This window comes from Panthera onca, chromosome B1 (genome assembly GCF_046562875.1).
Source record: "Panthera onca isolate mPanOnc1 chromosome B1, mPanOnc1 haplotype 2, whole genome shotgun sequence".
NCBI classification, from domain to species: Eukaryota; Metazoa; Chordata; class Mammalia; order Carnivora; family Felidae; genus Panthera; species Panthera onca.
The window spans coordinates 101,644,468-101,669,754 of NC_138342.1; the positions used below are offsets into that span (position 1 = coordinate 101,644,468).

Sequence of the window (25,287 nt, forward strand, 5' to 3'; positions counted from 1 at the left end):
TAACGTCCTTATTGTTCACCTTTCCTAATGGACACGAGGCAGGGCCTGTAACACTATGGTTTCTGGCACATAGTGGGCACATGACAGATATCTGCTAAATGCACATGCTCTTGTCTTCTCATACCTTTTGAGTATGAGAAGGAATTGTTGATTAAGCAAGAATTGCACTTATTATCATAACCAGACTCCAAACTCACTGAGGGTGAGGATAATGTCTGATCTGTTTATTGCTGTATTCTCAGTTTGTACACACTGTACTCCTTAAACAAATGTTTGTTTGAAGAAATGAAGAATGAATGAATTCATATGCCTTATCTAGCTATGTATTTGTTGGTAAATTTGAAATAGTTCACTTCTGATATAATTTTACTTCATTCATTCAAATCAGTGGTCTGATAACCACTAGGAGCCAGGAACACAGATGCTGAGAAAAAGGAGCTATAATATTTCTGTCCACATGGAAGTCAAGGTCTAAATAAGAGAAAGATATAAACAAATTGTAACAGTAAGTTTGTTCAATTCAAAAAGAGAGGTTTGTGTATTTCAAACAGCTTCAATCAGAAAGTGTCCTAATCAGGAGGAAAGTCCTAACCAAGGAACATCCCAACTAACCTGTCTTTTCATGGTCATTACATTTGAGCAGAGACCACCCATAATTGTGTTTGCCAGACCACCATCCCCAAAGGCAAGAATTACACACCAGAGGCCCCCAAACAGGTAGCATTCCTGATCTAAATACTGCCAGAAAACCCAGTTTCAGACTCTTTGGTTGTCATTTAACTTTCTAAAAATTGCTGAAGAGAAAATGTTATGATGGTGATGAGCCTGTTCACTTCAGCCATCCCAATATCACACCAATTATAAAGCCTGCTATTTAAAATTTTTTTAATGTTTATTTTTATTTTTGAGAACAGAGAGACAGAGCATGAATGGGGGAGGGTCAGAGAGAGAGGGAGACACAGAATCCGAAGCAGGCTCCAGGCTCTGAGCTGTCAGCACAGAGCCCAACGCGGGGCTTGAACTCACGGACCGTGAGATCATGACCTGAGCCAAAGTCAGACGCTTAACCAACTGAGCCACCCAGGCACCCCTAAAGACTACTATTTAAAAGAAAGCCCTTCATTTAGCCAATTTATACAATTTTTAGTATTACATAAGCAGATGTGCCATTAGACTTTGAATTTGTGAATTAAGTTGTATATAAGTATCATGAGAGCCTTTAAAGTTCACATATTTCTGGGTCTCTCAAATCCTAGAACAGCAAATGCCTTTATAAACAATTTTCTGTACTATTTGTTAAACTACATGTGTATTCTTTATTTATTTATTTATTTATTTATTTTTATATATTTTTAATTTTATTTTTAATTTTTTTAAATTTACATTCCAATTAGCATATAGTGCAACAATGATTTCAGGAGTAGATTCCTTAGTGCCTCTTACCCATTCAGGCCATCCCCCTCCCACAACCCCTCTTGTAACCCTCAGTTTGTTCTCCATATTTATGAGTCTCTTCTGTTTTGTCCCCCTCCATGTTTTTGTATTAGTTTTGTTTCCCTTCCCTTATGTTCATCTGTTTTGTCTCTTAAAGTCCTCATATGAGTGAAGTCATATGATACTCGTCTTTCTCTGACTGACCAATTTCGCTTAGCATAATACCCTCCAGTTCCATCCATATAGTTACAAGTGGCAAGATTTCATTCCTTATGATTGCCGAATAATATTCCATTGTGTGTATATATATATATATATATATATATATATATACATATATATACATATATATATATATATATATATATATATATATATATATATATATATATACATACCACCTCTTCTTTATCCATTCAGCCATCAGTGGACATTTGGGCTCTTTCCATACTTTGGCTATTGTTGATAGTGCTGCTATGAACATGGGGGTACATGTGTCCCTTCGAAACAGCACACCTGTATCCCTTGGATAAATGCCTAGTAGTGCAATTGCTGGGTCGTAGCATAGTTCTATTTTTAGTTTTTTGAGGAACCTCCATACTGTTTTCTAGAGTGGCTGCACCAGATTGCATTGTCAACATATGTATTTTTTAAAGTTTATTTATTTTGAGAGAAACAGAGACAGTGCAAGTGGGGGAAGGGCAGAGAGAGAGGAAGGGAGAGAATCCCAAGCAGGCTCCATGCCCAGTGCAGAGGCTGACACAGGGCTCTAATTCACGAAACTCTGAGATCATGACCCCAGCTGAAACCAAGAGTCTGTCACTTAACCTCTACTGAGCCACCCAGGTGTCCCTAAACTATATTTTTAAAATCATATTTTCCAGGGGGCACCTGGGTGGCTCAGTAGATTGAGCATCTGACTTCAGCTCAGGTCATGATCTCATGGTTGATCTCATCATGATCTCTGGAGCCTGCTTTGGATTCTGTGTCTACCTATCTCTCTGCCCCTCCCCTACTCACTCTCTTTCAAAAATGAATAAACGTTAAAATTTTTTTTTAATTATATTTTCCCAATTACAAAATATAGCTTCCATTGCTAATGATATCACGATCCAATATCTAATTCTGTTAAGGAACATACTGTAAGTGCTTACTTTAGTATTTTGTCCAGAAATGTCAACCACTTTAAAATGCATAAGTGTATCATAAAATTAAAATCGTATGTATTCAGCATTGGACAATATTTACCACTTGTTCTATTTACCTACCACTGTGTAATAAGCCATCTCCAAACCTACTGACCTAAAATAAGTAGTTATTTGTGGACTGGACCTGTGGATTCAATGTGTACTGACATAGTTGTGTGGGCTGGGTTTGTGGACTGAATGGGGACTGATATGGTTTGTGGGCTGTTAACAGAGACATCAGTTCTCTCTCTCAGTCTCTCCTGTAATTGCAGGAGATGGTTGCAGCCATGTGAAGGTTCAAATAGGCTAGGTGTCCAAAATGGCTTACTCTCATGACTGGCAGTTCGTGTTGACTGTTGTGTGGAGTGCCTATCTCCAAATGATGTGTGATCTTCCCAGCATGGGTCCAAAAGACACAAACAAAAGCTACAAAGTTTCTTATGACCTAGCCTCTGAGCTTCTAGAATATTACCTCTGCTGTATTCTATTATTGATTGGTCAAGCAAGTCACTGTAGCCAAGCCAGATTCAAAGGAAGGGAAGGTAGACTCTACTTGTGGATGTAAAGAGCAGCATGTGCATACAAGAAGGGAAAAAACTAATGGCAGCCATATTGAAAACATTACAACACCAATATTCTAACTAACACACATTATATTTTAGATGAATGATTCTAGGTTTCTTCGTTTTGTTCCAAAATATCAAGTTAGGCATGGAAATACTGAATGATAATGTAAGTACTATTAAAAAAATTCTGCAGAAAAATCACACTTCATGCCTGGGACCAGTTCAATCCATCACATCAATGTAACTCTACCCTTATAACCCTAAATACAGTGAAAGAGAATTTAACTCCACAAAATACTTTTGTCCATTTTCCTATAGGATAATTTACCTATCCAATACATTTGTCAAAAGTATGAAATCCAATTTGTTTTAAGTTTTTGTCTCTTACTCTCAAATCCTAAGGAAATTCAGGGAACCAATCATCATGTTCTAGAATGCCTGAACCATAAGTCCTATTTTAAAATTAGGAACATCATTTGATATGCCAGAAAAGTATTCCTAACCAGAGAACTGAAAACTTTCTTTGCTAATAATTTTAAGAATGCTGACTAACTCATGAGCGTAGTTGCACAGAGGATTAAAAAAGGAGGCACTCGGCCAAACGGGTTGATGACCATCAAAAATAATTTTCACAGAAAAGAAAAAGAGAAAAAGGGAGAAAATGTTGCTGTCAGTCCCTGAAAGGGAAGTTATTTTTCAAATGGTCTGATTTTCCCTTTTACAAAGGGAAATCTATCTTATTGTGATAGAATAAGAATGTTCAATTTCATGAAGGTGTATTTTCTGAGCCAAATAAAATATAATAGTCTCAAAGCCATTTATCTTAAATAATTTGCAAGGCATATAAAATTCCAAGAAATATGTGTAGAAACAATAAAAGATTTACTAATTCCAAAACCAAATTAAAGATGTTTTCAAATAGTGGCAATGAACCATACCCTTTAGTCCCCATAGGCACAAAAGCTGGTGAGATTTCGAAAAATAAAAAATAAAAGCAAATTACAATGTTTTCTCTAAAGCCATAATAAAGTTTTAAAATGTTATTAAATTTAATTTTAATCTCTTTCTCTTTTCTAGATATAAAACTACTCTAGGGATGCCTGGGTGGCTCAGTTGGTTAAACATCTGACTTTTGGTTTCAGCTCAGGTCATGATCTCATGGTTGCGTGAGTTTGAGCCTGGCATCAGGCCCCTCGTTGACAGCGCAGAGCCTGCTTGGGATTCTCTCTCTCCCTCTCTCTTTGGCCCTCCCCTGTTCACATGGCCTCGCTCTCTCTAAAATAAATAAATAAATAAATAGATAGATAAATAAATAAATAAACAAACAAACAAACAAACTACTTTAAATCTCTAAATCTACTAGCTACTCTTCCTGTCTCCATGTGGAACATCACCATATTCTGAAGTGCCCCTTCCAAGCATCCCAGGTTCATCTGGACTCCTCCCTATTCTTCATCACCTACAGGTAGGACGTGTCTAAACCGTTTCAATACCATTTCAAAGGTGTCTTTCACATATGTTCTTACTTTCAAGTCCAATGGCCACCCAGTGTGAGCTCCCTGTCTAGCACAGCTGACTCAAGCATGCCTCCTGACTGGGTCTCCCTGCCTCCAGTACTGCCTCCTTTCATTCACCTTTGAGTGTATCTTCAGAGCAGCCTTTCCAATAGAGAGCTGATCATGTCACCCCTACTCAAAATAAAACACACCACACAAAACAACATGCTTCCAGGATTCCTACCAAATCAGTCCCGGCCTGTTGCCACTGCAGCCAGACTTCAACGTGCATCCTCAGACTTAGTCATGGCAGACAGGCCACCTTACGGGATCCTTAGCTACTATCTCTCTCATTCTGCCCCTGCGGTTACATCTGCCTAGCATGCCCTCTTCCATAATTCTCAAAGCTCAACTGAAATACCACCCTCTCTCTCTCTGGCATTTCCTGGAATGAGTTTACCCACCCCCTTCCTGATTCAGCAGATTTGCTTCTGCATCTGTCTCTAGGTTTTTTGTGAATGCCTCATAATGTGTTCATGAGGACTGCAATCCGATTCTTGCCCTTAAAAGACCCCTTTCTGTTCTCAACCAAGGCTACAAAAATCCTATACAATGTTCCTGTAGCTGGGGAAATTCTTCTTGCCTCTTCCTCCTCTTAGTATCCACTTCTCACTCCTCCTCTTCACCTGTAATGAATTAACTCTTCTTTTTCCTTCAACATCAAGCTTACACTGCATCCACATGATGCACCAGCTGGGTGCTCTGGTGATATTTTTATATAGTTTTCAAATTGCTACATTGGTATACCACCCCCAAAGCCTCCAGATAAATTCAGCAGTGCCTGATGCCCAGGGACTCTGAGACATCCCACTCCGTCTGGCCTTAGAGACCCAGGGTCTCAAGGCATGGTGGCAAAAGAAAGTGCAAAGTGCATGAGTTTGCTAAACCCACCAAAAAACCTGAACTACCAGAGGAGCTGGGATAGGAAGATTCATGAAGAAAATTAACAAAATATAAACAACATAAAAGACTTGCTGTTACTTTTAACCACTGGCAATTACTTGCATCTTCATATTTGTAAGAACTAATCTGGCTATTCCCACAAACAAGGCTAGAGAGACAGCTGTGATCTTGAAAGTTATGTAAGCTAACTGGGTTTCTAAGTGGTGTTCAAAAAGCAGACTTTCTGGAATAACTTTCTAATTTGTCCAGGTGCTTTCCGTGTTGAACATCACAAATGATGAAGTAAGATGTGAAACCTTCAGTAGTAAATAATTATAAAAATAATTCCTTTTGAACCTAATGTTGACAAAATGGATATTTATGAGAATGTGCCTTATCTCAGTGAGTGTTTTGGCTCTATGTGTCTAAGACAATAAAAACCCAAGGTCCATAATTGCAGATGATTTTTGTTCCTAAGTGTACTGTACTAACTTGCACTTGAGACATTACACATAAAGATATCTACCTCAGATATAGTTTAGGGTGGTCAAGAAGACCTTTTAGAAAAAGGACTATAGCGATAAGGAGGGGAGAGGTCTGCCAGTGTGCCTAGAGCATCTCTAAGCCTAAAACCCCTGGGAAAATGAATACTTCCTTTTGAGCTTGTTTCAACAAGCCTTGGTTTGAAGCCAAATTAAGGAATCCCTCCCACGCCCACACAAAAGAAGTCTTGCTCCCCACAAGAGGTGGTCTCCTCCAACACCCAAGCAGAGGAAAAAGTCCAGGAACGGTAGGAGAGAAGGGAGATAAGGAGAGATACTTGGACAAGTGATGAGAAATGACTCCCAATGCACTGCCCTGTGGGAGGCCTGACAAGCCCTTGCCCCAAGGCAGACTGACCTCTCCATAGCCTGGGAAACAGAACTGCTTTGTACAAACCTAACACAGTGGTCTATGCCACATGAGCCTGTAAATAGGGATGCTTCCCTAACTAAATGGAGGTGTTAACTAGTCAGGGAGTGTAAGATTTTCTGCTTTTATCAGCTTCCAGGCAGATAATTAATCTAGAGATATTACATACAAGAAGTTATCCCAACAGACCCAGACAGCTATGATAAATTATTGCTTTTAAAATGTGAAAAAACACAAAGAACATCACTCCCACCCTAACAAGAAAAATAAAAAGAGCTGGATAATCTACATCATTGTTTTGAACCCAAGGTCATGGGACATTTTGTGAGCTTAGGTCACCAGACAAGCAGGTGAACTAAATGCCACAGAAGTGGAAGATAAGAACTGCTTCCCCTTTGCCTCAGCACAGAGGAAGTGACAGCTGTCACCTAAGTGAGTAGGAAGAAAACAAGTACAATGTTAAAGCGTTCTTAAAGGCCCATTGTGTGTTCTGGGGATAGCTCAGATTAGAATCATGGGGACCCAAGTACCTTAGAAGTCCACACCAATCACAGCTTCTTTTCCATTGGCTCCACCATGTGCTCATGAGAAAGATTAGGGGCAGGCCAGGACTTATCTGTGTTCTGGTCCTTGCATGATTACAAGGTGGTGATGGGCCACCAACAGGGAATAAGCACAACACCACCATGGCCACAGTCCCTTCTGATGCCGGAAACAAATGCCTCTTCTCTGCCATGTTTTGTATCTTATCTCTGTCAGGAGGCAAAGCCATCTGCTGCTGGGGCTGAGGCAGGAAACCCTGGTACACCCTGGTCTCAGGAAAGGGCTCTGTCTCTGGGGAAGAACGGAACCTTGCCCACACCCTGCACCCTGCACTGACTTAAAGGGGAGGTACTCTTGGACTTGCTTTTGCCCAGGGTCTACAATGAGGTGCACAAGAGGTCTGCTGCTGTCGGAAGAGGAGCAGAAACCTCACTTATGCCCCAAACTTTCCACTGACACGAGGCCAAGTTCAGCCACCAGACCTTCTAGACCTGTGCTGTAAAAAATAACTTTCTGCGATGACAGAATTATTTTATAGCTCTGCTGTTCAATAGAGTAGTCACAAGCCACATGTCCTATTAGTCACCTTTAATTTTAATTAAACTACAATTCACTGTAGTTACAATTAATTGCAATTACATTTTATTTTATTTTTTATTTTAGAAACAGAGAGAGAGTGAGAGTGAGCAAGCATCAGTTGGGGAGGGGCAGAGGGAGAGAGAGAATCTTAAGCAGGCTCCACACTCAGTGCAGAGCCCAACATGGGGCTCGATCCCACAACCCCGGAATCATGACCTGAGCCAAAATCAAGAGTTGGATGCTCCACTGACTGATCCACCCAGGTGTCCCTACAATTACATTTTAAATAGCCAATGTAGCTAGTGCCCAGGTCACTGCAGCTCTAGACCTGAACTAAGGCAGAAGCAGAAGTTGCCCACCACTCGGTAAGAGCAGGAATGCTGAGAAAGCTCTATCTCAGAAGCTCAGGCGCATAGCACCTGCCTCATCCTAAAGCTAGAGGAAGAGAGGCAAGAGTCCTCTGCCCCACTCACATCTCATGCTGAGTAACAAGCACCAGCAGATTACAACCAGTAGAGGTGCAAAGGCGGAGAGGAAGAGAGGGAGAGACAGGGAGAGAAGGTGACCTCTTCTGTGGCAAAGGCATACGGGGTCTGTCAGCAGAGTAGAATTACTGCAGAAAACTCCTGACCATCCAGACCATCCACTAAGAACATGGAAACAGCAGCCCACCATGGGAGGAGCTTAAAAGCTATGGTAACTATAGCAACAAGAGACCCAAAATTATTTCAACTCTTGACTTGATTACCTCAATCCCTCACATTAATGATCTGTCTGAAAAAGAGGTGTGCCTATTCCCAGGTATAAATAATATTTACATTGGTCTCTACTATTCTTTTACACACAGTAATAGGCACTGAATCAAAATTTTGTGTGACACACAAAAAGCAACCCCCCTAAACCCATTATCAACAACACATTATCAGGCAACACAGCAAGATTGAAAGATGGTCCAGATGGTGAACTGATCAGATAATTTAAAATAACTATAATTAATATTTTAAGAATCCAGTGAAAAGGTGGACAACATGTACAAACAAATGGGCAACTTTAACAGAGACATGGAAATGACTTTTTAAAAGCCAAATGGAAATATTGGAAGTGAAAAACATGATATCAAAGATTAACTCCTTTGGGGCACCTCGGTTAAGCTTCTGACTTTGGCTCAGGTCATGATCTCATGGTTTGCGGGTTTGAGCCCTGCACTGGGCTCTGTGCTGACAGCTCAGAGCCTGGAGTCTGCTTAAGATTCTGTGTCTCCCTCTCTCTGCCCCTCTCCCGCTCATGCTCTGTCTCTCTCTGTCTCTCAAAAAGAAATAAACAAATTAAAAAGTAAACAAATAAAAGATGAACTCCTTCAATAGGCAGACTGGGAACAACAGAGGAAAGATTCAGTGGAACTGAAAATATCTGAACGGAAAATAGAAACACAAAGACAAGAAGAAAAACACTGTGATCTGTGATCAAAAAGCAAAAAGCAAACCTAGCAAAACAAAAACAGAAGAGAACTACCAAGAGCTATGGGACAACAACAAACAATCTAACATATATACTTGACATCCCTTAAGAAAAAGAAAGAAAGAAAGGGACCAAAGAAATAATAATAATAAAAAAATAGCTGAGAATTTTTCCAAAATGTAACTATTAATAACAAATATAGATACAAGCAGGATGGATACATCTAGCACAACAGAGTGTAAGTGCTGAAAACCAAAAATAAGGAGAATATACAATATATTGGAGGAAATGGATAAAAAGAAATCAAAAAAGGAAATTAAGTCTTGGACTTAAGCTGTGGCCTCCCCATAAGAGACCAATGACTGTTTAGCCTTTTAGTAAAATGTGGATTGTAGCAAAGCTGTCTCCCACACTTGCAGCCTTTACTGGACCATATAAACAATACTTGAGTGAAAGGATTTTGTGTTCCTTCACGAAGGCATCCATGCAGTAACCATGGAATATAAATCTGAGGATGCAGGCATGGCATGGCATTTTGTGCAGACTCACCAAAACTTCTCAAAGACGTAGCCTGCTGAATAATATAGTTTTTGTTGTAACAGAATTAAAATTATCTTTTGAGGGGCGCCTGGGTGGCTCCGTCGGTTGAGCGTCCGACTTCAGCTCAGGTCACGATCTCGCGGTCCGTGAGTTCGAGCCCCGTGTCAGGCTCTGGGCTGATGGCTCAGAGCCTGGAGCCTGCTTCCGATTCTGTGTCTCCCTCTCTCTCTGCCCCTCCCCCATTCATGCTCTGTCTCTCTCTGTCCCAAAAATAAATAAACGTTAAAAAAAAAAAAAAAAAAAAAATTTTAAATTATCTTTTGAAATAAGTCAAAAATGCCCGGAATTGGAGCTATCTGAATACCAAACGTAATGAGAGTACAAAACTGAAACTGAAATGTGTTATGGACCAAATGTAATGATATCATCTTTGCATTTGTTCCTATAAAACCCCAATAAGACTGGGAAAATAAAGACTTGCACAGCTTGCTCCTCTACAACTGTTTTTAAAAGTAGCTTTTGGTTTTTGATATTAATTAGATTGCCTCAGCAGATAATCTTAGCTTTTGGAAAGTTGTGCTAATATGCAGAGGATATCTGTATCTATTTAATGCTTAGGAAATACAATTTCAAAACTAAAGCTGCCTGTTATAAAACACAAATAATGCATGAAAAAGAATTTAAAGAAGAGTTTGAGGCAAAACCTGAAAGGCTCGTATCTACTTAGCCTGTTCTTTGGGGTACTCTACTGTTCGTAGGGAATACTGTCTAAAATCCTGGGTGCTTCTGTTTGAGGCACTGTCGGGTGTTCCCTTAATCAAAGGGTCGGATTTGTTTTCTTTTTCTGCAGTTAGTGCTTGAGAGCTGCTAGAAGGTACCACCTGCACCTGGACACCTTGAGGCAGTTTCAGGATCCTAGAGTCAAGGCTCAAATATTCAAATGAACATGAGGCTTTTAAATTTGGGGTCATTACTGCAGTTTGTTTAGTTTAAAAATATATGGAAAGTACACTAGTCAGTAGAATGAAAATAGTTAAGCAAATAAAAGGCAAATGTGTGTAGTAGGTAAGGGGGTGGTCTCTGTAGCCAGTCTGTTTGCGTTCCCATCTCAGCTCTGATACTTACTTGCTTGTGCCTCAGTTTCTCATTTTTTAAAAAGGAACCATAATAATACCTACCTTAAAAAGCCCTAAAAATTTTTTTAAATTTACTAACAAATTGTTATGAGCTCTTAATAAACAAATTGTTATGAGGCTTCTTAAATGAATTAATGTGAAGGCCCAGACTAGTACCTGGCATGTGATTGGTGGTCTTTGTATTTATTATAATTCTTTCTATTAGTGTCATTAATAAACTTTATATTAAAACAAAGTAAAAATGAATTAGTTGAATTGGAAATATCATACTTTCTTGAAAAACCCAAAAGACTTTTTTTTTCCTGCTGTGACTTAAACAGACTCTTCTGTGGTATAATCGTGTTTATTGTGGGTCATCATGTGGAATAATATAATATGTTCCCATAATGCCCAGAATTGGTTAACGTCACCAGTTTTGATGAGAGGGACCAGGATTCCTTTGCTGGTATACCGGCATCTTTAAAACACATTATTAACACTACTGTAAAAACTATACACATATAAGATAATTTCCTAAACTGAACTAAAAACAACTTAAATATCTTTAATAGTACTAATTGTAAAAAAAAAAATATTTTGACTATGCACATTTAAGTCATATTATGAGCAGTCATATTTGCCTCATCCTTTATTGTTTACGAAGTAATTGTATATTCCATAAGTACTCCAATTACTAATATTCATATAATATAAATATGATGTTATAAACCAGAACAAGAAACCCGCTATGGATTTGCTTTAATGAGTAGAGAAACTGCCCGTGTCCTCCACCAGAAAGACAAGAAGAGTTATTTTCTTAATAGGACCTCAGAGGGTATCTTTTATGGCCTACAGAACTGGAATGGAAGGCTAGAATATTATTATACTGGAAAGGATTTTATTATTATGTGTTTTCTCTAAAGTTTTTATTTTATAGTTAAGGTAAAAAGTGAAATCCAGGAAAGGCCTAAATTAGAATTGCTCTTAGGGGATTAAGCATGTCCTTAAAAGCTGGAAAAATATGTCATTTATATACAAACCATAAGCACTGTTAAAAGGCCAGACCAAAAAAGAACAGCATAAGAAATAATGCAGTGACAAGACAGGTACAGCAAAATCCAGAACTATTTAAAACATCAAATTTCCAAGTGGAAAGTTCATAGAAAGTATCTATCTGTGCCCTAAACAGAATAGTGAGCTAAGAAATGTAGCTGGATACAGGGTGAGCTGTTCATGGTCTTTAATATGGCAGGTGACTTAGATGCTTGAGTTTGGGGAGCCATATGTAACAGAATGAACAGTCCAGAGAGAGGTGTTGACAAGCAAAAGAACACAGGGCACCCTTGGAAAAGATTGGAAGGCAGCACCAGGCACACCCTGTGAAGCAGCGAGTTGTCCTTTCCAGTTTTCAGCCCCTACCAATAACTCACATTATTTTCAACATCTTTATTGCAAATGTACTTGCTCATATGTATTAATTAGTGGTCACAGACTTACAGACAAGCCTCTAATTCAAGAATGTTCTTGTTACTGGCAAATGCTCTGCAAGATAGCATCTTTTATACTTTTTAGTATTAAAATGTTGCTATCTATTTATTTGGCACTTTGCAAATTATAACTCCTATTCCTCCTAAACACATTCACAACTCAAAGAATGGGGAAACTTCTGGAGTTTGGACTTTTGTTTCTTTCATTGTTTTTTCTTTTAAAAAAAGTGTATCCCCAAATGTCCATCATAAATATAAACATATAATTTCAGATACATCACTTTTATTTTTTTATGTAAAGTTAAATAACTTTTTTAAATTAAAAAAAATTTTTTTGGGAGAGAGAGAGACAGAGAGTGGGGGAAGGACAGAGGAAGAGGGAGACACAGAATCTGAAGCAGGCTCCAGGCTCTGAGCTGTCAGCACAGAGCCCGATGTGGGGCTCAAACTCACAAACTGTGAGATCATGACCTGAGCTGAAGTTGGAGGCTTAACTGACTGAGCCACCCATGCATCACTAAATATCTTCCTTTTTAAAAACAAGTATAGGGGGCGCCTGGGTGGCTCTGTTAGTTGAGCGTCAGACTTCGGCTCAGGTCATGATCTCGCAGTTTATGAGTTCGAGCCCTGCGTCGGACTCTATGCTGACTGCTCAGAGCCTGGAGCCTGCTTCGGATTCTGTGTCTCCCTCTCTCTCTGCCCCTTCCCTATTCATACTCTGTCTCTCTCTGTCTCTCAAAAATGAATCAATGTTAAAAAAAATTAAAAAAATAAAAACAAGTATAGTTTTTTATACTAAATATTAATGAGTTGAAATATAATCTTACCCTGGTATGGGTACGAATATGCATCTTCAGTCCATCATTTTTACTGAATCCTTTTTCACAGTAAGGGCATTGATAGGGCCGCTCACCTGCAAACAGAGGAAGTCTCCAGGTCAGAAAAAAGTAAGGTAGCAAAGCACTGTGCCATTTGGTAGGCCCTGCACTACCAAAAAAGAGGCTCCACATGCAGCTGAGCCAACACACGGTGGGCAGTTCAGGGCAATGGACTGTGTCTTCCCCTTGTGCACGGAGGGACTGAGCCCAGAGCACTTCAGTATTTAAACATTTGCCAACATCAGGCTTGTGGCATGTTCCTTTTAATACGTGAGTCCAAGTTAAATCTCCTGATTTTATGCTGGGCTCAATCTCATGAACTGTGAGATCATAACTTGAGCCAAAATCCAGAGTCAGACAGTTAACCCACTGAGCCACCCAGGTGCCCTGATTCTTTGTTTAAAAAAAATTTTTTTAATGTTTATTTATTTTTGAGAGAGACAGAGCACGAGCAGGGGGAGGAGAGGGAGAGGAGGACACAGAATCTGAATCTGAGCTGTCAGCACAGAGTCCGACGTGGGGCTCAAACCCACAAACCACAAGATCATGACCTGAACCGAAGTCGGAGCTTAACCAACTGAGCCACCCAGGCGCCCCCTTGATTCTTTGGTTTTAAAAAGAGATTTCATATTCTATATCAGTTGGGGGTGATGAGTTTCAAAAGAATTTCACAAATTGGTAATATGTTAAGTAGAACCACTGGTAGTTCAATAACTGATCCATACTCGCTGAGATTACTGAGTACCTTCCATCTAGAGGTTATTATTTAGAAAACAGGCAAACCATTTTTAAAAAAACAAGTGAACATACACAACACATTAAAAGAAATTTTACTGTGAGATGACAAAATGTGACAAAATTTAGTCTCCAGGACAAATCTGAAGCTACCCTCTAGTCAAAGCCTAATTATTTAGAAAGAACAGTAACTCAGAATCACTATTTATTCTTTATTCTCTCATTTAACAATGCACTTACATGGCAGGATGCCAGACCCTGCAATCAAAGAAGGACACACTAAAATGTTTGCCTTCAGCATGTGTAAAACTTCCATGTCTTCCCTTTCCCTCAGAGACAGGTCTTTCCTTTCATAAGCAGCATATGTTAGTCCTTTACTTGCTCATGTCCCATTTGAGTCTCACTCTTGTTCAATCTGGGTATCACTCACATTATTCCAGCAAACTCCCCTGTGAGGTCAACAATGAACTCCCTGTTGCTCCAATGGTCACTTTTCATCACAGTCTTTCTGACCTTCCCATTGTGTCTGACACTGCTTCATGAGATGGCAGCGACAACGTTGAGTTGCAAGGCCCCTGTGACACACGGGGCCTTGCTCCGCCTAAGTACTGTGTGTTTTCAGCAGTAACATCACGTAGACGTGAATGTAGCAGAGCCCCCAGTGAAGCCTCGTTTTCCCAGCCTCCCACCGGGAAGGAGCACCCAGGACTCTCCCTTTGAATTGGGCACTCTAACATGATGGCAACCTCCCAAAATGGAAAAAAAAAAGGTAAATAAAAGTAACAATGGCCGTACAAACAGAAACAGTACTCTTTAAAGAACTATCCAGACTTTTCAACTTCTTTTGTGAGACAAAAATCAACCTTTGCACTAGGGAAGCGGACCTGGAATTTTTGACATTATAATCATGACCCCTAGGAAGGTGTGGCTCTTCACTGTCAGAAGAATAAAGGCATAGAGTCCAATTTATTTGAAAAACTATGAAAATAGAATCTTATTTTAACACTGAACTTATAACACGTTTTTATCTTAATTCAGATCTCTCTGTGGAGCCCCAGTCTTGAGAGAGTCATACATCAACCAGGTATCTTTATTTGGATACCCCACAAATAACTCCAATTTGGCATTCTGAATTCATGTCTTCAACTTCTAATCCTATGTGCTCTGCATCTCCTGCCCTGATTAGTGACACCACACTCATCCAGTTACCAAATTGGAAGCTTAGCCCTCCAACGTACTTCCTTTTATTCACTGTTCCCTATATCCAGTACCTAAGTCATACTGATTGTACTTCTCTGATATTTCTGTAATGCTTCTCCTGGATGATGATGAAAAAAATGAAAATGAATTAATAATAGTAGCAGTAGTAACAGCATCAGCAGTAGTGGAAGGAGTAGTAGCTACAACTGCCATTTATTGATTTCTTGACCATTTAACCTTTACCATGCATACCCCTCCCCCCCTTGCAAAAAAAGAACTGAAGAATACAGAATAACACAGCAAAATGCTAATGCTGACAGTGGTTAACTCCTGCATCATAGAATTCCAGATAATTTTTTTAATTTCCTTCTTATAAAGTATAAAAAGCAAAGCAGTCTTTTAGATTTTTCAAAGTCTGTTTTACTTTAGTAATAGGTAATGAAGAATGCTAAAATGTTTCTTATTTGTTAACAAATCAACCAACAAATCAAATCTAGATTACAAATAAAGCATGATAAAAACAGTAAGTGGTTTACACTTTCAAAAAGTCATTTCAAAATTCTTCTCACAAGCCTAAGATAATTTAATATTCATGGTATTCTCTTTGTTTAGCTTTAGGTGTCTTCTCACTCTCCAAATACCAACAGAATATCCAGCAAACAAAAATCAAAGACTTGTAGTCATCAGGTAAATTAAATGTTAATTAAGCCTAATGTAACATACCACATTACTATTTTTTTTCTTAATAGCTAAAATTGATTAAGCAAAAAAAGAGATAAAGAAATTCTAGAGAATGGAGCAAAACAAATCCATTCTTTACATTACCTAGAGTCATAATATAGAAATTTCCTCTATAGACATGAAAATGTTAACTTCTGTTAGAAGGATAGATTTTCTCCTTTTTTTAGAATCTGATTGTCCTGAATTTGAATAATACTTGTCCTCTTTCTATATAACTCTGGGGAGGTTATTCAACCTCACTGAACCTCTGAAAAATGGGATAAATTGTATCTATCTCATAGGGACAGTGACCATGTATTCAGGTTTGCCTAAGGCAATTTCAGTCTTTGCTGCTTATCCCAGATTAATGATTAACACTACTCCCTTCACTTTCACCAGTGTCCCAATTAGGACAATAAAAATACATGGTTAACTATTACAGATTGAACTGTGCCTCTCCTCCAATTCATATGTTGAAGTTTTAACCCCCATTACCTCAAAATGTGTCCTTGCAAATGTTATTTGAGTAGCGTAGATCCCTAATCTAATATACAAGAAGATGGTCATGCAAAGACACACACAAGGAGTACTCCCTGTGAAGAGTCCAGTGATGTGGCCACAAGACAAAGAACTACCAGAAGCCAAGAGAAAGATCTCAAACAGGTCCTTTCTTAGTGCCAGAGGGAGCTGGCCCTGATGACACCTTGATCTTAGACTTCTAGCCTTCAGAACTGTGCAACAACAAATTGTTTAAACTACTCAGTTTGTGGTACTTTGTTACAACAGTCCTAGCAAACGAATACAGTCACTGGACTCATAAGGTTAGCAAATTTTTATAGTTTTTTAATTAGTTTATTTTTTTTGAGAGACAGCATGAGCAAGGGAGGGACAGAGACAGAAGGAGAGAGAGAGAATCCCAAACAGGCTCTGCGCTGACAGTACAGAGCCTGATGTGGAGCTCAACTCACAAAACCACAAGGTCATGACCTGAGCTGAAACTGAGACTCTGACACTTAACCAACTGAGCCACTCAGGTGCCCATTAACATTTTTTTAATGTTTATTTATTTTTTAGAGAGAGAGAAAGCGGGGGAGGGCAGAAAGACAAGGAGACACAAAATTCGAAGCAGGCTCCAGGCTCCGTGCTGTCAGCACAGAGCCCAATATAGGGCTTGAACTCATGAGCCATGAGATCATGACCTGAGCTGAAGTTGGACGCTTAACCAACTGAGCCAACGAGGTGCCTAATTTTGGCAATTACTATCTTTACTGATGTCTCTCTGTGCTGCACATGAGGCATATGTAAACTGCCCAGAAGAAGAGAAACTGGTACCTCCAGAGGACTGAATTTCTGCTCCGTTCCTACTCCAACCCTGAGATCCAGTGATAATGAGCTGATATGTTTGGGAAATTTGGGTAAGTCCAATTCCACTTATTCATTGTAATATCCCAGAACAGAACTCTAATCTTAAAGGATGTCACTGGGTAAATGGCTTTGATGAATAGAATTCATTTGAAATCTAGCCTGCGTGATTTGCAAATCAGCTTACACTCTACATTAAACTGCTACCCTCTCTATGCATTTGTTTGGAGCATCTTTAAGGCAATCAAGCCCTTACGACTCTGAGGACAAAGCCATCTGTGGTCTCACACAATCTGCAGCTGAAGGTGACCTGTACAAGTGAACATGCTAATAACTATTAAAGTCATTTGCCTAATTTTCATTTTTAAAGGAAGCTGTTATTCTTAGTTGGTTTTTTTTACATTATGCATATACTTTCCTTCATTATTTCAAATTATTGTGATGCATATGTCTCTAGGAAATATTTTTATCTACACATTAGATTATTCTGGAGTAAACAGGAACTAATCTTCAATTTGAGTTAACTCTGAGAATATAAATCTTTCTTTTTTATTTGAGAGAGAGAGAGAGAGAGAGAGGGGAGAGAGAGAGAGAGAGAGAGAGAGAGAGAAAGCCTGTGTACGTGAGCTGGGGAGGAGGGCAGAGGGAAAAAGAGAGAGAGAGAACTTTTTTTAATATTTATTTATTTTTGGGTGAGCTCAAGTGGGGGACAGGGACAGAGAGAAAGCGACAGAGGATCTGAAGTGGGCTCTGCGCTGACAGGCTGACTGCAGTGAGCCTGATGCGGGGCTTGAACTCATGAACTGCAGGATCATGACCTGAGCCAAAGTCGGAGGCTCAACCGCCTGAGCCGTTACATATGCCATTACGTATCATAATGTGGCTAGTATTTGTGTTAATTAGGGTTAGAGTTTCTAAAGTTATTGACAAAAACTCTGCTCCTTGCAATAGCAGTTAACATTAACCAGATTTTTCTGGCTGGTAAATTCAAGCATTCTTTTAGTTATCAAAGCTCATCAGGAAAAAGTAGAGGGCAAGTCAGGAATGTGTGTTATATCTCAAAGCAGGTCCCAAGTTAATGCAAATACTAATGTAATATTAAGCTGCATACTGAGAACCACCTTCAACATTCAGAAGGGAAATACAATACTGGAAAATATCTATGAGATTTAGCTACCGACAGCCAAATTTAATGACCACAGCAGCACAAATAATACTGACATGTACATAAAGGCAAAATATTTTTCACTTAACTAAGGAAAATAGATAAATTCTTTTAATTTGTTTCTTTCTTAAAATTATATTCTGACACTATAGTCTTAAAATCCACCTGTGTTTTCTTCAAACATATCAAGGAACAAACAGAAGCATGGTGGCAATTGTAAACGGTTGATTTCAAGTTGATTTTCAAAATGCCACAAAGTGGATACTGAATGAAGCTAATTTAGTCATGCATTAAATATTTCTTGAGCACATAACATCTTCTAGTTACTATCCTGGGCTTTGGGAATGCAATTGTAAATAGTCACAAAGTCACTGCCTTTTCAATTTTACTAGTGTACTGAAAAGACAAGAAAAAGTAAAGAAAAAACAAAATGATTTCAGATATTGATAAATTATATGAAGAAAATAGGTTTCAAAAAACAGAGATAGGTTTTAAGAAGACCTCTGTGGGAATGGGGAGAAGGACTGAGCCAACTTTGTTACAAAAGGCAAAAGAAGTGAATGAATGCCAATGCCAATCCTTGATGCCAATTTCACATGATTGAAGCACACTATTTTTTTAACTCTTCATATTTGAATTAGAACTATTTAAGGGGGGCCTGGGTGGCTCAGTTGGTTGGGCACTGGGCTTCAGCTCGTCATGATTTTGCAAGTTCGAGCCCCATGTCGGGCTCTGTGCTGGCAGCTCAGAGCCTGGAGCTGCTTGGGATTCTGTGTCTGCCTCTCTCTCTGCCCCTCCCCCACTCATGTTCTGTCTGTCTGTCTGTCTGTCTCTCTCTCTCCAAAGTAAATAAACATTAAAAAAAAGAAGTATTTAAGCTTACTGAACTTGAAGTAAGTGCCTCCAAATTCTCATAGCTGGCCCACCTAAGATTGAAATAGCTTAAGTATTTGAAATGTGCAGGGAGGAGGGTAGAGAATGTTCAGAAAAGAGCTGCAGAAAATTGGAGAGGGCCTTCTTTTTTTTTTTTTTAATGTTTTATTTATTTTTGAGGTAGAGAGAGGCAGAGCATGAGCAGGGGAGGGGCAGAGAGAGAGGGAGACACAGAATCTGAAGCAGGCTCCAGGCTCTGAGCTGTCAGCACAGAGCCTGACGCGGGGCTCAAACTTACAGACCGCAAGATCATGACCTGAGCCGAAGTCAGACGCTCAACTGACTGAGCCACCCAGGCACCCCGGAGAGGGCCTTCTTGATGCAGCTAGTGGTAACAAGAGGGGGCAGGTGGATGCCACATGGAGCACCTTATCAGAGTCTAGCCTAGTCCTCAAACAAGTTACCTTGAGTCTTTGAAGAAGAAAATGCACAATGACCACAACCATCCTCTGGTAAAAATAGCTAAAAACAGGAAAAATCAGATTCTGGTTTAATATATGCCATTAGGATTATAATTTATTGACATTACCGTATGGAATGTAATTTTAATTAAAGACATCAGAACTCTAGACCTCACCAAAGGATTAACATATTAATATTAAAACAGAATCCTCAAATGTGTGAAGGTAGTGCAGGTTAGCATGTATCTTCATGACAAAAGGACCCTAAAGCCACAACATCACTGACCATCCATCTATTGTTCCACAACCAGCCTCAAAGTCCAACGTCTTAGAAACCTTGATATTCTCAAATTAGCCCCTGGATTTAAGAAATAAATTTGGCCACTCTATAAAAGGGATCTGCAATCAAATTTTATTTCAGGCTACTAAACACACTGCAACACATTTAGCAATAATGACCATGACCAACCTTGAAGATTAAAAAGTGTTAAAATGATAACTTTCATGTTCTGTATATTTTACCACAATTTAAAAACAGAAATGTAAAGCCAATGAGCCCTATGCTGTGGAAGATTTTAAGCAGCAGAAAAGCTTAATATATAATGCATTCATTTTAAGAGATTTTGATTAAAATACAAGATTATTTTCTGAAAATATTTTAATAATTTTAACTTTTATTTTGTCAATATAATTAAAACCTATGAGACTTCAGAGACCTCTCATAAGTTTCTAAAGAGATGAAAAGATGAATACACACAGATAACATAATTTAAGATAAAATAAAGTTAAACTCCCACTTTCAATGAATTCAAATGAAATAATGTTTAAATAATTGGATTAAATAACACAACGATTTGGGGGCCATAGTTTTACTTTTCACTTTGAGTTTTCCAACAAACAATCAATTTTGGAGAGGGAAAATTTCAACTGAAAAAGCAAAACTTAAAAGTGTATGTTCATGAAAAATACTCTAAGATGATTCCATGTGGTTGAGCTTCAAAATATAAGTTCTATATGGGAATTCTTTAGAGCTTTAAATTTGTTTTCCACAAATATCATGAGACTATCTTGTTTTGCTTTTGTGGACTAAGGGCATTGTTATAAGACATCAAAGTGACTCATTCTAAATAAAAATTAAATAAAAAATGTAATTGCACAAGCACCACCCAATCACTTTTCCAATTCCACCATTCCAACCCCCTCAATTTATGGAGCATCTAATAAACTAAAAGTACACCACAGAGAGAAGTGAAATGTTACCCTGACAGATGGGAGTAACTGAAGTTCATTCTTGGCACTTTTCTATTAATTGAAATACTTCTTTTTTTTTTTTTTCCTGCAGCAGAAAGAGCCATGAAACCCCACTGACCTCACTGAACCCCACGTTGTTACGCTTGGAATGCTCCTATTAATCAGATCCCAAAATCTCACTTGATCTGAAGAAGTTAAGCCCAAGGACACCCTCTCTGAAAGAAAGACATCAAAAATCTGAACTTGACATCTTCTCCTTGAGTAATTCAACTTTTATTTATTTTCTTTTTGGAATATTTATTCCCAACCAGAGAGAGCACTGTGGGTTTTTTTTTTTTTTAATGTTTGTTTATTTTTGAGAAAGAGAGAGAGAGAGAGAGAGCAAGCAGGGGAAGGGCAGAGAGAGAGAGGGAGACACAGAATCTTAAGCAGGCTCCAGGCTCCGAGCTGTCAGCACAGAGCCTGATGTGGGCTCAAACTCACAAACCGCAAGATCATGACCTGAGCCAAAGTCAAAGGCTTAACCAACGGAGCCATCCACGCACCTTGTATTTCAACTTTTAAAAGTTTGAACAGTTTACTATTAGAAGGAAATTTCTTCTAATTTGCTAATTAGAAGAAATTAGTAACTTCTAATAGTTACTATTAGAAAGGCAATAAAATATAAAAATCAAAATTAATGAATGAGGAAACATTCATTAACTGAATGAATCAAAATTCAAAACTTTTTCCATCTGAATCAAAACAAACCAATTTTTTAATGCAATTTCTATGAATGGAGCTAAGAAAAAGCAAAAGATGCATTCTTTTCCTGAGTATAGTTACAGTGTCCATCCCTCATTTCTAAAGAGATGCCAAATCAAATGAGGTGAGGTTCATAGAGGAACAGAAAAATAGGAGAGCCATGTGCTCACTAATTTTCTAATCTCAAATAAAAAGCCACAACTATTTATGGGTTGAAGGCAATATAAAAACTGCGTTTTACAGATGCAAACAAAATAGAACATGAGAGGCAGAATAAAAAAAAGACAAGAGTTCATGAAGATGTAGCTAGGAAAAGAAAGTAAAAGACTCCCTAGTGAAGATGCTCTGACTTCAGCCAACCAGGTGTATACATGACATGATCACATGTGATTTGTCTGAAGGAAGCGCGACACCTTCACAAAGTCCTTCACGTGAGCGCCGACAGAAGCAAAGGCAAATGTCGCACAAACAGGAGAAACATCTGAACAATCCAGACACGGGCAAAGTTTTAAAAACTCTGACCAAGAAAGAACAATTCCTACACGAGTTCTCCCAACTACTGTATGAAGGGACACTTTAAGGCAGGTAAGTAGACAAAGGGAAGGTAATTACTGATTTGGTTTTGTTCGTAGGGAGTCAGACTTCGTTGGGAAAACTAAGAATTTCACCCAGCAGTTTCCCATATTTAGGAATCTCCACCGGAAACGTTATTTAGCCCAGTATTTATGAGCATAGTTTGTGAACAGAGGTCCTGGAGTGATGAAGTAGTCAAACCTCAGGAGCCTGCACACAGAGGGTCTACCTACTAACAGTGCCAGTGAGCAAGAATCAAGAGTATATAACTCTGAGCAGCAAGAAACTGTGAAAATGATTCTCCTTACCCCCAAACCAGAAAAGGAATAAAACCTTCCCCAGCCCCAAGGCACACTTCGGAGTTGCAGGAAAACAACACACAGAGAAGCTGTTCTCGGGGGAGAAAGTGGTAGCAATGGTAGAAGAAAGTGTATATCAGAGGAAACAAATCTCTTATAGTTTTCCTAAACTAAAGGAAAATGTCGGTGCCCCAAATTGGATACAGGTCGCTATTCATATTATGTAGAAATGTACTAACAGATAAAGCTGTTGAGATACAGTTGATGAAAACTGTTGTCTGGGTCACTTCCATTATATCAAATAATACAATCAAAAGATCCAAGTATACCAAAAAAAATGGAAGAGATGATAAAAAGAGAGGTACCAAACAATGGTACATTTTAAAAAGTTTACTTATTTACGTATTGAGAGAGAAAGAGACAGCATGAGCAGGGGAGGGGCAGAGAGAGAGGGACAGAGGATCCCAAGCAGGCTCTGTGCTAGCACAGAGCCCAACACGGGGCTCGAACATATGAACTGTGAGATCATGACCTGAGCTGAAAGAGTCAGACACTTGGGGCGCCTGGGTGGCTCAGTCGGTTAGACGTCCGACTTTGGCTCAGGTCATGTTCTCAAGGTTTGTGGTTTGAGCCCAGCGTCGGTCTCTGTGCTGACAGCTGGGAGCCTAGAAACTGCTTTAGATTCTGTGTCTCCCTCTCTCGCTGTCTCTCCCCCACTCACACTCTGTCTCTGTGTCTCTCAAAAAAAATTAAAAAAAAAAAAAAAAGGCAGATGTTTAACTGACTGGGCCACCAAGGTGCCTCAACAGTGGTACATTTCAAATCATCCCTATTTTTGGAGTCATTGTGACTACATTACTAATCCAGTTGATGACTGTTCATGATGCCACATTCCAAGACCAGTGTTACGCCCTCATTCTTCCCTCTGTGCCTCATATCCACCCGATGACAAATCCCGACATAAGCACTATAGTTTTTGCATTAGAAACTAGGGCCTTTGAAATGTTTGAAAAAAATTTTAAAAAAGGTTATAATACTACCAATGAAAATGAAAATGAGTATTTCTCCCTTTCTTTTAAGCTGTTATATATGCTTATCACTAACTCAAAAATCAAGTGGGAGGAGTGAAGTACAGAAAGAGTAAAAAATAGGGAAAAAATATTAACATTCGACTGATGTGGTCAGTATTCAAAAACGATCTGAAGTGTCAAAATAACGCAGAGAAAACAAAAGTCATGTAGTTTAAGACTTTACCCAGGAATGACTTCTTAAGGAAAATGTAAGGCTCTGGAATTGTGATACTCAGAATATCATTTATTTGTATGCAGATTCCACACTCAGCTGTTCTGTTAACTCTTAGATTATCTGCAGGTAAGAGGACACTCAATTTGGCCTAATATTAGTAATTAACCACCTAGAAAATAAACATAGCAAAATAAGCTTCCTCTCAACATAGAAGGTAATCTAATTCTTGTAAAATGTAGAAAACATGCCTTTAATGTTCATCTGTGTTTATAATTACTTTGCTAATCACCTATTTTTATTTACTCATAATTATCATATTGTCTTAATACAGTTTATAATCATTTATAGCTACTTTTTTATAACTTTGAATATTCTAAAAAGAATAAATGAATTCCTTTAGAAAAAGAATGAGGGGCGCCTGGGTGGCTCAGTCGGTTAAGCGGCCGACTTGGGCTCAGGTCACGATCTCATGATCCGTGAGTTCGAGCCCCGTGTCGGGCTCTGTGCTGACAGCTCAGAGCCTGGAGCCCGTTTCAGATTCTGTGTCTCCCTCTCTCTCTGCCCCTCCCCTGTTCATGCTCTGTCTCTCTCTGTCTCAAAAATAAATAAACGTTAAAAAAAAACTAAAAAAAAAATAAAAAGAGAATAGATGTGTTTCTGAAAAGTTAAAAAAAAAAAAAAAAGAAAAGAAAAAGAATGAGAAAACAGCGGCTAAAATCCAAGCATAATCAAATTATGATATACTGATCCTTTATTTCTAAGCTGATCACAGGTATTTACTAAAAAAATTAACTGTTTCCTAAGACAGTGATTTATTACTACATTCAAATGACAATGTGGAAGCAAGCCTAAACAGAAGGGCCAACACAGCCGGTATCTATTAACACAAAAAGTTGGTTGGAACTGTAGGCAAGTAATTAACCTTCTGGCCCAGAGCTTTAAAACCCCAAAAGCAGTTCCTAGAATTTCTTTCATAATTTATGAACAACTGATGGAATTCATGTCACAGTCCATGGATTCCCTTGCAGAATTGACCCCAGCTCTCACTGACCCTAAGAAGCTATAAACCAACAGGAGAATGTGCTCCACTATTTCGGCTGACCCGCAGAGTGCCATCCCTGTCTCTGTAGCTTAGGAAACGGGATGATAAATTACAGAGCTGCCTGCCAGGCACAGACCTAAACATTCACCTTCACTGATGGTGACGGCGACACACAGTACATGCACCCTCACTCACCCCAAGGCATCCCTGTTTGACAGCAAACCCTCCTCTATGTTGTACAGATGATCTATATTCTGCTGCTAAAGGTTATAAAAAGATGATGATGATGACACTGGGAACAGAGGGGCGGGCCGTATATCAAGGGAGGTGGCGTAACTGGTTAAATTCAGGCAGGAATACCCAAGACAAAGCACACAGCAACCGTGGCGGCGGCAGCTCACACTACTGCCTGCGCGCACTGGGCTAGGCGCGGTGCGAGGATCCTGACGTAGACCTTCACTTGTTCCTCAAAGCAATGCT

General features: G+C 39.0%; 1 protein-coding gene and 1 long non-coding RNA gene across 7 annotated transcripts in view; one reads left to right on the plus strand and one right to left on the minus strand.

The window, feature by feature from the left end:
• The window catches only part of PRDM5 (PR/SET domain 5), a 208,299-nt gene that overhangs the window by 37,600 nt on the left and 145,412 nt on the right, over positions 1-25,287 (minus strand). For 3 of the 5 annotated variants that reach the window (XM_060654272.3, XM_060654274.3, XM_060654271.3), the window contains one exon: positions 13,087-13,172. The exons of 1 other annotated variant lie outside the window; for it this stretch is intronic. In XM_060654272.3, the coding sequence (XP_060510255.1) occupies positions 13,087-13,172 (86 nt within the window). Of the gene's footprint in view, positions 1-11,174; positions 11,251-13,086; positions 13,173-25,287 lie in introns of those variants that run through there. One more of the 5 variants, XM_060654273.3, reaches the window with a different exon arrangement.
• On the plus strand, positions 14,314-22,259 carry LOC132692143 (uncharacterized). 2 transcript variants are annotated; one of them, XR_009616202.3, is made up of 4 exons: positions 14,314-14,641; positions 15,685-15,759; positions 20,996-21,165; positions 22,050-22,259. It is a non-coding gene; the product is annotated as an uncharacterized LOC132692143 (long non-coding RNA). The 2 variants fall into 2 exon arrangements; XR_009616203.3 differs by lacking the exon at positions 22,050-22,259 and having other exon boundaries at positions 14,330-14,641; positions 20,996-21,169.